Source organism: Sminthopsis crassicaudata, chromosome 1 (genome assembly GCF_048593235.1).
Source record: "Sminthopsis crassicaudata isolate SCR6 chromosome 1, ASM4859323v1, whole genome shotgun sequence".
NCBI classification, from domain to species: domain Eukaryota; kingdom Metazoa; phylum Chordata; class Mammalia; order Dasyuromorphia; family Dasyuridae; genus Sminthopsis; species Sminthopsis crassicaudata.
This window is the reverse complement of record NC_133617.1, coordinates 83,458,710-83,472,212: the sequence shown is the minus strand read 5'-3', so window position 1 is coordinate 83,472,212 and position 13,503 is coordinate 83,458,710. Positions and strand designations below refer to the sequence as shown.

At 36.8% G+C, this 13,503-nt stretch overlaps 1 protein-coding gene across 1 annotated transcript in view; it reads right to left on the bottom strand.

Moving 5' to 3' along the window:
* The window catches only part of LOC141540482 (maestro heat-like repeat family member 5), a 141,571-nt gene that overhangs the window by 41,789 nt on the left and 86,279 nt on the right, over window positions 1-13,503 (bottom strand). Inside the window, exons 15-18 of the mRNA XM_074264601.1 lie at window positions 12,488-12,592; window positions 8,371-8,506; window positions 7,453-7,574; window positions 2,624-2,773 (exon numbers count right to left, since the gene is read on the bottom strand). Of these exons, the coding sequence (XP_074120702.1) occupies window positions 2,624-2,773; window positions 7,453-7,574; window positions 8,371-8,506; window positions 12,488-12,592 (513 nt within the window). The remainder of the gene's footprint in view (window positions 1-2,623; window positions 2,774-7,452; window positions 7,575-8,370; window positions 8,507-12,487; window positions 12,593-13,503) is intronic.

Genomic DNA, 13,503 nt, shown 5'->3' with positions numbered 1-13,503 from the left:
CTTAGCTGCCATTTAGTCCAATTCAATGTTAAAGAAATTTAGACACTAACATACCAGTTGAGTGTTCATCCAGCCTTTTTGAAGACTTCTTAAGAGAAAAAACTCACAGCTTCTAGAGCAGCTCATTCTACTTTGGGGCAGTTCTAATTAGAATTTTTTTCCTGACCTTGAATCTAAATTTGCCTCTTTGTAACCTCTACCATTACTCTTGGTTTAGCCCTTTGGGGTCAAACAGAATAAATCAGCACCCTCTTCACACAGCCCTTCAAATTAAAGGCAACTAAACATGTTCTCCTTAAGCCTTCTCTTTCCAAAATAAACGAGCACCCCTAGTTTTTTCATTCAATCCTTACATGACATGAACTGAAGGCCTTTTCAGTATCCTAGTTTGTCCAATGCCTCGTATGTGTCAGGCTAGCCTCTGGAGATAGAAACACATGTGAACAGTCTCTGCCCAAAGAAAACTTCCATTCCACTTGACATTAGGAATGAAGTATGGGGAGCTCTTTATATATAGCTATAGACTAATAAAAAGTACCTCAAAAGTAAATATGAAGTGATTTCTAGATTCTAATGAATCGTTTGCCAGCCCAGGTCTGTATTCACTAAATATTCCTGTCCTTTTACTTAATAGGTATTTGATGAATTGAATTGAATTGAGAGACCCTGAAATCCAGCTTTGTGAGCATAGGTAAAATAAATGGGGATGCTTAGCCTGAAGAAGACTTAGAGAGGCCTACTTGATATTTTCAGGCATTTGAAGGACCATCATGTAGAAAAGGGATTCTACTTGGGGCCATAAAAAAGTGCTTCCTAACAATTATAATTGCTCAAAAGGGAAAGGATCTAGTCCTAGAAGGATCATGAGATGCTCAAGAAAAGCTGGATTACATGTTAGTGATATTATAGATTAAATAGGGGACTTAATTCCTTTTTGAAAGTTTCATCCAGCTTGGAGATTCCTCTATAATTCTACCACTGCCTTGTCTATGTGTATTTTACTTCTCCTAATCATGTAGTGATTTCAACTTAACAAGAGCTTAGCAAAAATTTTTTTCCCACTTAAGTTGAGCTGAATTTATAAGGGATATTTTTTTAAAAGATCAAAAAGTGATCCTGACTCATAGATTGAGTTAGAAGGAAGATTAGAAATAAGAACAGAGAATGAAAATGACTTATTCAAGGTCACAGATATAATTAAAAGTAAGGTTGGAGTCAGGCTTAGGTCCCTTTGGATTCAAATCTAGTGCTGCACAGAGCTAAAAAGGAAAGTTTTTAAACTGAATTTTAGAACACAGGTATTTGCAAACCTGAAAGTGCAATATAAATACTAGCTATGTTCTTCCTACCAGAGGTCTGGTTTCCTCATATTTGTAATCAGAAAAGTAATTATGTTCAAATGAACTAATAAACATAGTTTATTGAATTTGAATTTCAGAGGATAGGTATTATATCATCAAGTAATTTTCATTTAAAGAAAATTAAGAAAACCTGGGCATAGCTGTTATAATGAGAGGGGAAGAAGGATTGAATCTAGGCAGCTGGGTGGCACAGTGAATAGCACTCAGAACTTAGATAGGATAAACCTGAGTTCAAATCTAGCTTTAGACACAAGCTGTGTGACTCTATTCAAGTCACTTAACCCCTTTATATTCTTCATCTGTAAAATAAGCATAACATTAGCACCTATTTAGGGTTGTTGTAAGATTAAATAAGTGAACACACATAAAGAGCTTTGTAAATCTAAAAGTACTATATAAATAATAGCTATTATTATTATTATCTGGTTCATATCCTTTATGCCAGAGCTCTGGTTTTTGTACGTTGTTTCTTATTCCAGTCTTAAGGTACCCTACGGTTCATAGCTCACAGTTGAACACTTGAGTCTCTGTTGTCTTACATTTTTTTAGCCCTTAGTACAATGTCTGTAACATAGTAGGTTCAAAATAAATGCTAATTGACTATTCTTTCATAGTTTTTGATATTTGATTTTCTCCTTGGTTGGATCAGAACTCCCAAATTTTCCCAGGCAGGATATTCTATTTACTGTGTCTTCACTATAACTGATTGGGGACTGACCACATATAATCTCCTTGAGGGCAGAGACTATTTAATTTTGGTGTTTGGATTCCCCAATACTTAGCACATAGTAGGCACTTATAAAATGCTTACTTACTGATTCCAGGTCCAAAGTCAATGCTTAATTATACTTTCCACTGGGGCAACAGCAATTGACCTGAGTCTCTTGGAAAAGCCAATCTAGTGTTCTGGAACTTATTTAGCTGGAGTCCCTCCACCCCTGGAGATCTATCCAAAGGATAGGAATTATAATCAAATGGGACTTCAGAGATACAATTTCCATAGAAATGGAAAGTGATTTGCCCAAGATCATACAATGAACAAGTAACAGAGTTTGGATTTAAATCTAGGTCTTCTTGATTAAATCTAAATCCAGTCATCTTTATGGTCACCTCCTCCTCCAATCCAACCCATTCCCTTTTCATTTGGGCATTTAATTATTTAGGATATAGACTGTGTCCCCTTTCCTGGAGGAGAAGCTCTGGACTCTGTGTCTCAGCCCTGCTCCCTCTCAGTTAATCTCTGCTCCTTCAAACATTCATACCTTTTCCACTCGAGGGCTAAAGTCTTCTAGGATGATAATGAGCATATCCCCTGCAGTTTCTGTTTGGAAATCCAAGTTACTCCTTAGACCATCCATCACTGTCCAGATGAGATCTTTCATCTGAGACAGAGATAAATTCTTTGCAAACTCCTATATCAAACAAGAAGAGAAAAAGTCACATTGGGATCAATAACCCCCTCTGGCCCTATGAATGGTGGTGCCCTAGGCCCTCTAAAGTCTAATCTCTTCCTTTGGGTTTCTTTCTGTTTCTTTTTACTAACTCCCTTATTTACCTAGCCCTATAAATAGTCCCTGAAATCCCTTTTTTTTCAGGATGATTTTGATCAGGAAATGATCATATTTTATATTTGCAGGGTATTTTCTTTTTTCTTTTTAAAATTTTATTTAATATTTTTCTCCAGTTACATTCAAAATAATTTTTTACATTTGTTTTTAAATTTTTTTGATAGGTTCTCTTTTTGATCCCCAATCACAATTTAGAAACCACATGTGAAGTTATGTAAAACATTTCCATAAAGTCAAGTTATGAAAGAAAATATAGATCTCCTACCCTAATGAAAATAAAAACCCTCAAGAAAAATTAAAAAGAGAAATATAGAGAAAGAGAGAATGCTTCAATCTGTATTCAGACACAGTTACTTCTTTGGGTATGGCTAGGATTTTTCATCATAAGTCCTTCAGAGTAGTCATGGATCATTGTACTATTAAGAATAGCAAAGTCATTCACAGCTGGTCATCCCAGAATACTGTTATCACTTTGTATACAGTACATTTCACTTTGAGTTCAAGTAGAACTTTCTGGGTTTTTTTTTTTTTTCCTGAGATCGTCCTTGCAGGGCATTTTAAAATCTAGAAGATTATTCATATTCATATAGTTTCATAGTATTGTCACAAGTAATTCTCAAGGAAGGCACAATAGGTAAGATTGTTCTTATCTCATATAGGAAACAAATCCAGAGAGAGAGGAATGACTAAGCAAAGATCAAAATCCTAGAAAAAGCTATCTAATAATGAAAGTTATACACTATATTTACATCATATTGTAAGATTTGCAAAGTAATTTATAAATTTCTCAATTTTTCCTCATAACAATTCTGGGAAGTAAGTACGATAATTGTCCACATTTTAAAGATGGGGAAACTGAGGCTTAGAGATTAAATGATTTATCCAGGATCACTGTTTCAGGATTGACTCAAACTAGTACAGCTCCCCATGTAATTGCCTCTGCCTTTATTAGATTTTTCCAATTCCTCACCTTCCACTCACTTCTTAATTCCTTGTATCCCACTTCTGATCCCACTGCTGGATTGGAAATACTTAATTAAAGTTCACCAATGACTTCCTAATGATTAAATCCAGTAGTCTCTTCTCAGTCCTGATCCTATCCCTTAGGCACAAGTGTGCTCTATCCTGAACTCCTGTCTCTTACTGCATATCTTCTATAGGTGATCTTATCAATTCCCATGCATTCAAATACTCCCAAGGTAACTCTTCCAGGTAACTCCCAAGTCAACACATTCAACTCTTATTTCATTACTGAGCTCAGGTCTACCATTTTCCCGTTTGATATCTCCACTAGATAGGTCTCATTGGTATCTTAAACTTCATGATCTTTCCCCTCAAGCTCAACTTTCACCTTAACATCTGAATTTTTTTTTTCAATGATGCCGCCATCCTTCCAGTCATCTAGAGAGGAAATCTTGTGAGTTATCCACGAATCTCTACTGTCTCTCCATTTTCAACCAGTTGTCAAAGTCTTGTTGATTCTACCTTTATAACATCTCCTCTAATGTTCCCTTCTTCCCACTTACACACTCATCACCATCGTTTAAGTTTCTCTCATCATTTCTTAGCAGGATTTTTAAAATGAAATATTTGAAGAGAATCTTAGTCTTTTTGTATATGATAACTAAAGCCTAGTTTCTACTTTTAAATCCATTATCCTTGCAGCTACCAAATTGATATTCCTAACTTGTATATCTGACCATTCCATTGCCCTCTTTAATAGATTTCCGTGGTTCTCTATTGCTTCTGAGGGAATATGAAATATATGGAAGTAAAAGGACTTTATAATATAACCCCAACTTCTATTTTTGGGCTGATCTCACATTCTTCCCTTTCACACTTGCTTATTATTTTCTGCATATAATATTCTATTTTCTGGTTTTTGTTCATTTGTACTGTGCTTGGAGCTCTCCCTTTCTCCATCATCCTTGAAGCCATTCATGATCTTTCCAGTTATTGATTATTTCTCCTCAGCAAGTTATTGTGAATTTGCTTTGAATATATTTTGTCTTTACTAACTGGGTAGATTTTATTTCCCCAGAAGAATGTAAGTTCTCAGAAGGCTGGGGATTGTTTAATCTTTGCCTTTGCAAAGCCCAGTGCCTAACAACCCTGTGAATAATCCTAAGAAACTTCTGATGAATAGAATTGAAGGTTTAATAGGAATTTGGTATCAAAACTGGAGAAAGAAACTCAGTATACGGATTACTTTTCTGAACTATGTCTTATGACCAGTTAATATTAAAGGTGTATCATGAATCAAAAGGGGGGTTACTTTATTGAGCTATGTCTTGTGACTAGTTAATATTAAAGGTCTATCTGGATGGTCAGATGGCACGGAATGTGTATCCCAAAGTTAGGAACTCAGGAAGATGAGTTCAAATCTGGCTTCAGATATTTACTAGCTATGTGACCCAGAATGAGTTGCTTAATTTCTCCCTTTTCAGTTTCTTAACTGTAAAATGGGAATAATAACAGCACATTCTTCTCAGGGTTGTTGTGAGGATCAATCAAGATATGCCTGGCATTTTTTATTGAATTGTTTTTCAGTGCTGTCTGACTCTGTGATTCTCCTCCCTTCCTCCCCCTGCCCCTTTAGGGATTTTTTTAATAAAAGATACTGGAGTGGTTTGTGAATTCTTGTGTACAGGAGGTATTTAATGTTTGTCCCTTCCCCCTTTCCTTAGTTCCTAGAACTGTTCATGGAGTCATGGAATTTAGAACTATAAGGGACTTCAGGTATCTTCTATTGCCTTTTCACTTTGACGTATTTGGAAGTTTGGAGGATCAGAGAGGTTGAACCATTTGCCCAAGGTCACATAGACATAGATGAAATTTGAAGTCAGTTCCCTTGATTCTAAAAATTCAGTGCTCTTTCCATTAAATATATGACATAAAATAATAATAATGATAACACCACTATAATGATAACTTTAAGGAGGAAAGGAAACAGACCTGAAACTGAACTTTTAAGGCCATCTAACTAAGTCTTTTTTCCACCCTGTCATAGATCTGTACTCTGGATTTATCAAACCACAAACACTATTTGATTTTTCTTATCTCAAGTATAGGATTCCTAATAAAAATGTACTTAATTGGATCTGGCTCATTGTTCAAGTTTGTAAGATCTTTTTGGATTTTGACTCTGGCATTCAATATATTATTGCACAAAAAGTGCTGGTCTGGAATTAGAGGGTATGGATTCAAATCCTAGATCTATGACTTAGCCTGTGTGACCTGGGACAAATTGTTGTCCTTTTCTGGGTTTCAGGTTCTTAATATGTAAAATGAAATCATTGGACTTGATCATTTTGAGGTCCTCTCCCTTCCTCCTTTAAATCTATAATACTATGATCGCCTGAACTATTCTTCTCTTCCCAGTTTTGTGTTATTTGCAAATTGGATAAGCAAATAACTTATTTTTTTGTTCAGTAGTCCCAGTCATGTCTGACTCTGACTCTTTGTGACCCAATTTGGATTTTCTTGGCAAAAAACACTGGAGTATTTTGCCATTTACCTCTCCAGCTCATTTTGCAGATGAGGAAATTGAGGCAAACAGTATGTCTGAGACTAGATTTGAGTTCAGGAAGATGAGTCTTCCTGACTCAAGAATGTATTCTATGTACCACGCCACCAAGTTGCCCATGTACCTTATGACTTAATCCAAATGACTGAGAAAAAGTTAAACAGAATAGATCTCAAGCCTGTCAAAGTTGTTGTCTCTCCATTAATGACTGCTTTTTAGATTCAATTATAAAATGTTTTTATAAAATTTATGAAATTTTATAAAAATGTATCTAAATTATCAATTGTCCAACCATTCTTGATTTCAGGGATAATGTGTAAAGCTTTGCTGAAATCTAGGTATATGAGATTATGTCCATAGAATTCTACTTTTTTACTAGGCTAGGAACATCACCAAATCATGACTTGTAGGCTAAATTTAGAAAATGAGTGTTGTTTTTATAAATAAAGTACAGTGTATCTTGCCCATTAAAGAACTGATATTTTGCAGATGAGGTAACTGAAGGCTAGGAAATTTAAGTGATTTATTTGAAGTCACATAGATAATAAGTGGTGAGAGTAAAGTAGGACTTGAACCCAAATCCTGTAAGAAAACTCATCTTCCTGAGTTCTAATCTGGTCTCAGATACTTACTAGCTGTGTGACACGGAGCCGGTCATTTAACCTTTAGTTTCCTCATCTGTGAAATAAAGTGAAAAAGGAAATGGACAACCACTCTAGTATCTTTGCCAAGAAAACTCCAAATGATTTAATAGAATTGTACATGGCTGAAATGGTTATACAACCACCATCCAAATGATATAATTGAGTTGTACATGATTGAAATGGTTGTACAACAACCACCACTTCTGATTTTAAATTCAATGCTCTTTCTATGTTACCCCTCATTCTTGACTCTTCAGTAAAGACTGGGAGATGAGACCTCTAGCTGACCTAGAAGAGAGGCTCCTAAGGTAAGCCCTCCCGCTCTGCCCTGCTGATCCCTCGAGAGCTTTGACCTTAATAATGTGGGTGGTAGGGTTGACAGGAATCTCCGGCATAGGTATTGGCCCCTGTTTTGATAGACTCTGTGTTTCTTCGCTCTGCCCCATATTTCTGAAAAGGATAGATGTCTCCAAGCCTGGTGAAGAGACATGATTATAAATGGCTGTTGTTTCCTAAAAGACAACTCTAGCTATCTATGTTTCTACTTCAGAGTTGGAAATAGAGTAAACATTAAAGTTGGGGCACAGACAATGAGGGGCCAAGTTTGGGGATGCAGTTGGTATAGTATATAGTATATAGTATAGTTGGTATAGTAGAGGTAGGATGTATACAGGGCTATATAGGAGGTCAGAGCTGGGATCAGGTTTGGTCAGGTTGGGTTAGGATAGGGAAGTGTACAATGTGGTCAAGCTTGAGGGTTTGGTCAAGATCTAGGGGCATAATGAATTAAAGTTAGAGCTGAATTATAGTCAGAATTGTAGTGAGCTCAAAGTTGGTTATTTGGAAAAAGCCAGGGTATGGTCAGGGATGGGGACAAGGTCAGGGCTCAGATGACACGGTCAGAAGTTAGTTTTATCAAGACTGAGAGACATGGTTGGTATGGAGGATGAGATAAAATTATGGTATGGCAAGGGTTGTGGAGGAGGGTCAGTGACAAGGATATACTTAGATTTGTGGTGAGGTGACTGTAGGGAGGTATTCAGTGATAGAGATGTGGCCCTTTCTGAGGTGAGATCATGGTTACATAGCATGTTGTCACAGAGATTACTATTATGGTTTGAGTAAGGTCATTGCTTGGGTCTGGTCAATATTGGAAAGTGAGTTTAGGACTGACGAGTATATTGGAAAGTGAGTTTAGGACTAGGAAGTAACTATGTAAGAGGAAACAGACACACATAAATCACTAAATTAGGGTTCCTGTCAAGTATCACCTTTTTGATATAGGAGGACTTGGTATAAGTAGTTAATTGCTTCAAGCACCAGCTGCTGTATTTCTTTGTCTGGATCCTGACATAACATGCCCAGCGTGCCCAAAATGTACCCGATTCTTTCAAATTCCTCTGTTGTCTGGTAAGAGAAAAATAAAGAAAATAAACATAACATTGTAATTTCAGGCTTCAAGGGACCTAAGAGATCATCTAATTCATCCCTTTCATTTGACGATGGAAATGAGTTTCAGAATTTGAATCTCAGTTTTCTTATTTCTAAATTATTGCTCTTATTACAACAGACCTACAGCTTTCTGGGTAAGTAATGCCTAGAGCTATTTCTTTGTCCTGATATTCCACCCCTAAAATGCATTTATACTTCCCCCAAAACAAATCAACAAACATTTGTTAAACTCTTCCTATATATCAGGCATTGTGCCACAGATTATAAGTACATGCAAAAAGACAGTGCCTGTCCTCAAGAAACTTACATTCTAATGATATATCATAATACATAAAATGAAGTTGAAAAGCAGGGGGAGCCAGGGGAAGTATCTGAGCAAGAGCATGGAAATAGAAGCAGATGTGGGAGAAAAAAGGAGTTTAGCTGGCCTGAGTCATCCTTCAAAATGGAGTCCTAGGAGGTACTCATCAATAGGAAAAGAGAGCTACAGGAATGGAGGGATGTACTAAAGTGAGAAGGCAGCTAAGACATGGCAGAAAAGTCCAGAAAATAATCAGAGCCAGGAAAAGGATGAAGGGTGCCCGACCTGGGCCATTCCTTAAAGTAGAAGTCTTCAGAAGATATGGTGGCTGCTTGGAGAGAGGAATATTCCAGAATTATCATAGATTGAGATTCTAGTCCTATGTTCTTAATGTCACACAGTTGACTGGAAGTCATTACAAGTTTCTCCTATGTTTGAATAAAATGAAAGGAAGGCATGTGTCTATATAGATAAGAGCAAAATGCAGTTAAAAAAAAAACTTTCCTTTAACAAGGTGTCTCCCATGCAGATATTAAAATTATACAAAGATCTTTGAGATCAGCAAATTCAAAAAAAATAACTTTGATGATTCTGATTATGAATATTCAACTCATCTTAAGTCATTAAGCAATTATTAAGCACCTACATATATGATAAGTGTCAGGGATAGAAAGATAAACTAGATAATTTCATTATTCAAGGAATTTAAATTCTTCTATGGGGGCAGAGTGAGAACTTAAATTTTATAGCATGTAAATAAATATATGTCCAAAAAAAATCAGAGCTATTGTCTATACCCACATATATACATGAATGATGGTAGTGAATATGGAGTAATTACAGGGAATGGAACATATTAACAAATGGGAAGATATTATTGAGAGATAAAACAGAGAGATTTAAGGCACTGGCTATGGTACAAAGTCCAAAAGGAAGAGGGATACCCTATAGATAGATGGTGATGTACTTCAGATAACTCCTGCTTAAGAATGTAAAATTAATGTAAATTTGTTAGGTTCTTACTAAGTGCTAATGAGATAATGAGATATTAGGTTCTTACTAAGTACTAAGTCGGTACTTGACAATTCTCTAGTTCCGGCCATGTCTGGGAGTTTTACTTGTGAATTTCTGGGGAAGAGCTTGCATGCTTAGGAGGAGCAAGTTCATTGGTTGAAGTAATTTTTCCCAGAAGGCCTTGCATTATCTCATGCCCATTCTCTGGGAGGATAAAAGAGGGAAGTCACACTCTGGACCAGAGTTGACGGCAACTGTCTGGAGACAACGGCTCTCTACAGGAAGAAGAATCTGTCTGAGAGATTTGAGTTGACACAGCAGATCTCCTCCCAGAGAGCGATAGGCAGCTTCTGGAGACAGCAGCACGGTACATAAATTAATTACTCAATTATTATAGTCTCTTGAATGAGGCACAGAACTACTAAAGAATTTGGCCTAGGGGTAGCTAGGTGGCGCAGTGGATAGAGCACCAGCCCTGAAGTCAGGAGGACCTGAATTCAAATCTGGCCTCAGACACTTAACACTTCCTAGCTGTGTGACCCTGGGCAAGTCACTTAACCCCAACTGCCTCAGAAAAAAAAGAATTTGGTCTAATTCACATGAGAAAAATCAAGTGAATGAAGAATGCTTACTGTCCAGTGTATATTATAAAATGAGATGGACAAATTATAACCCTGTGAATAGATGTGTCTATACATATATACACATATACATATATGACATACACATAGTTACACATGTACACAACTGTCTATATAAGTGTATATACATATATGTGTATGTCTGTATCTCTATAATGTACTGATAGTTAACTGGACAATTAAACAGGAAGCTGAGATTGAACTGAAATATCTCTGGGAAATTGCTATATTCTTTGGGCAATTGTTATATTAACAACTCCAAATTTCTCTTTGAAATAAAGACCTCTCTCTTTAATACTAGTATTCTCCTAGTATTATCTTACAGTTATGAGTCATGGAATATAACAATCTCCAAACAATTAAATGTGATTATCACTAAGAGACCAACAGAGAGGACAATGGATAGTGTTAATTAGTCCATAAAATAATACAAAGAAGGGATTAAGGAGAACAGAGTAGAATATGCCATTTAAAAATGTTCAGTATAAAAAAGCTATGTAATAAGATCAAGAGCTAACATGGACATTGTGAATATTCTTCCAATGTTATGGAAAAGTAAGAGAGGCTTCCAAGATTTTTAGTGAAACTTTAATGATGAATTTATTAGGATTTGTTCAAGAATCACCCAGATTGAGCAGGCATAAAATTTTGACAAGATGACAAGATTAGAGAGCCATTGGAGTAATCTTTCTGTTTAAATCTATCTCTGGGCTTAGCCAAAATACATTTATAGTATTGAGATTTTCAATGTTTCAAGAAGTAGCATTATGCAACATTTCCTCCAAGATGGCTTCCAGAGGCAAAGAAGGTAGTGATTGTCCCTCCCAAGGCAGAAGCTAAATCAAAATTCCTGAAGGCCAAGAAGGCAGTGATGAAGGATGTCCATAGCCCCCAAAAGATGAAAATCCAAATGTCTCCCACTTTCTGGCAACCAAGCAATTTCAGTTTAAAAGCAGTCCAATACTCTTAAAAAAAAAAACTCCCCGTAGCACTAACAAGCTTGATCACCATGCCATCATCAAATTTCCCTTGACCACTGAATTTGTTGTGAAGAAGGCTGAATTCTTAGTAAATATTAAGGCCAACAAACATCATATTAAATAAGGTATAAAGAATACTTTGACCAAAGTTCCCACAGTGGTTTAGCCTGATGGAAAGAAGACCTAAATCTGATATATCCTGGACTGAGAGGTGCAGGATATTGCCAACAAAATTGGAATCATCTAAACTTTCCAGCTAGCTTGCTCAACATGCAATAAAATTCCCATTTTTGTAGTCTGCATGTACACTTGCACACATACATGTATGTATAACACTCATGTATATATAGATTGTATATATACATATACATGTATTTATAGATATACATATAGACATGTATTTGTATATGAAGAGAGAGAGAGAGAGAGAGAGAGAGAGAGAGAGAGAGAGAGAGAGAGAGAGAGAGAGAGAGAAGGAGATAGAGAGGGAAAGAGAATATGGCATAGTGGAAAAAACAGTTAATTTGGAATTAGAGGACCTGCGGTTGGAAGCATAGTTCTCCTGCTTCTTACCCCATTGTGGTATCTATCAAATAATGGTGCTAATGAAACTATGACACTTGCAATCAGTGTGGGCATGAACTCTTTTGTTTACTGAGGCAATTGGGATTAAGTGACATGCTCAGGGTCATAAAGCTAGGAAGTATTAAGTGTCTGAGTCACATTTGAACTCAGGTCCTCTTGACTTCAGGGCTCTATCCACAGCGTCACTAGCTGCCCCAAAATCTCCTTTAGAGATAATCATATGCAGACCCAGCCTATGCATCCTTCAAATGTCGTCCTGACAGGAAATGGAGATTAGGACTGGCTTATTTTCTGGAGTTCCTTTTAGATCTACACTCTATAATATAGAAAAGCTCACTTACACATCACCATGAGGAATAGGGAAGGATTCAGTAAGATGAAGTGAGGGGAGGGATCAGATGATGGTAGTACTCACATCCAAGCAGGCTTTTTGTGCCAGAAATTTGAGGAGAACCATGCAGCTTCTAACTGCCCGCTGACGCTCATGAACCTTCTCTGAGACAAGCCAGTTGTACATGTGCTGGAGAGAACAAAGGGGCAGATAGGACAGAGCCATTGGGACCAACAGAACATCTATGAAAGGACAATAGCATCTACTCTCCTGCTCCCATCACTCCCACTGGAAGATGTCTCCTTTTCTTTCTCCCTACTTATCCAAATTAGACCCTCCATCAGACCCCAGCTAAATACTATCTTCTCTAGAAAGCTCCTCTTGGCTCCTCTTAGTAACAGGGTTAACTCCTTTTCTCTGGATTGCTATTACACATTACCACAGAGTCAGCCTGTATTTCTACTTGTTTTATGAGTCTCTTATCTCCTGGAGAAAAGTGCAAAACTACATAAGAGGAAAGGGAATTGCCTTTTTTCCTTCTATTTCTTATTTTATTTGGGATTCAGGGACTGGACTAATGATAGATGTTTAGTAAATATGGAATGCAAAGGATACTTCCTTTGGGACTTTGACAAAAGGATTTCTGATGTTGAGGGAGTATCATGTAGTTGAAATTCACTGGGTGGGCATCAGAAGGCTTGGGGTCACTTTTTACTTCAATATTTACTTTTTGTGAGAACCTGGGCAAGTCACTTAGCTGATTTGATCCTCAGTCTCCTCTTCTGTGAAAGGGAGTAATAGCACATACTTCATAGGAAGCACTTTGTAAACTTTTAAAATGCCATAGAGATGTGAGGAAAATCCCTTTACTTCTCTGGACCTCAGTATCCTCATCTGTAATATAGATATGATAACCACTTGTCTTGCCTCCGAGAGCACTCAAGTGAAAAAAAAGGATAGAAAAGCAAATATTGGTTCAAATATAGGTGTCAACCCCTAAAATAAAAGGCCCTTGAAGGGTCCTTAGAGATAATTGAGTCTAGCCTCCTAATTTTCTTGCTAAGAAAACTGAAGTCCAGAGGAAGGGAGTTAGGACCTAG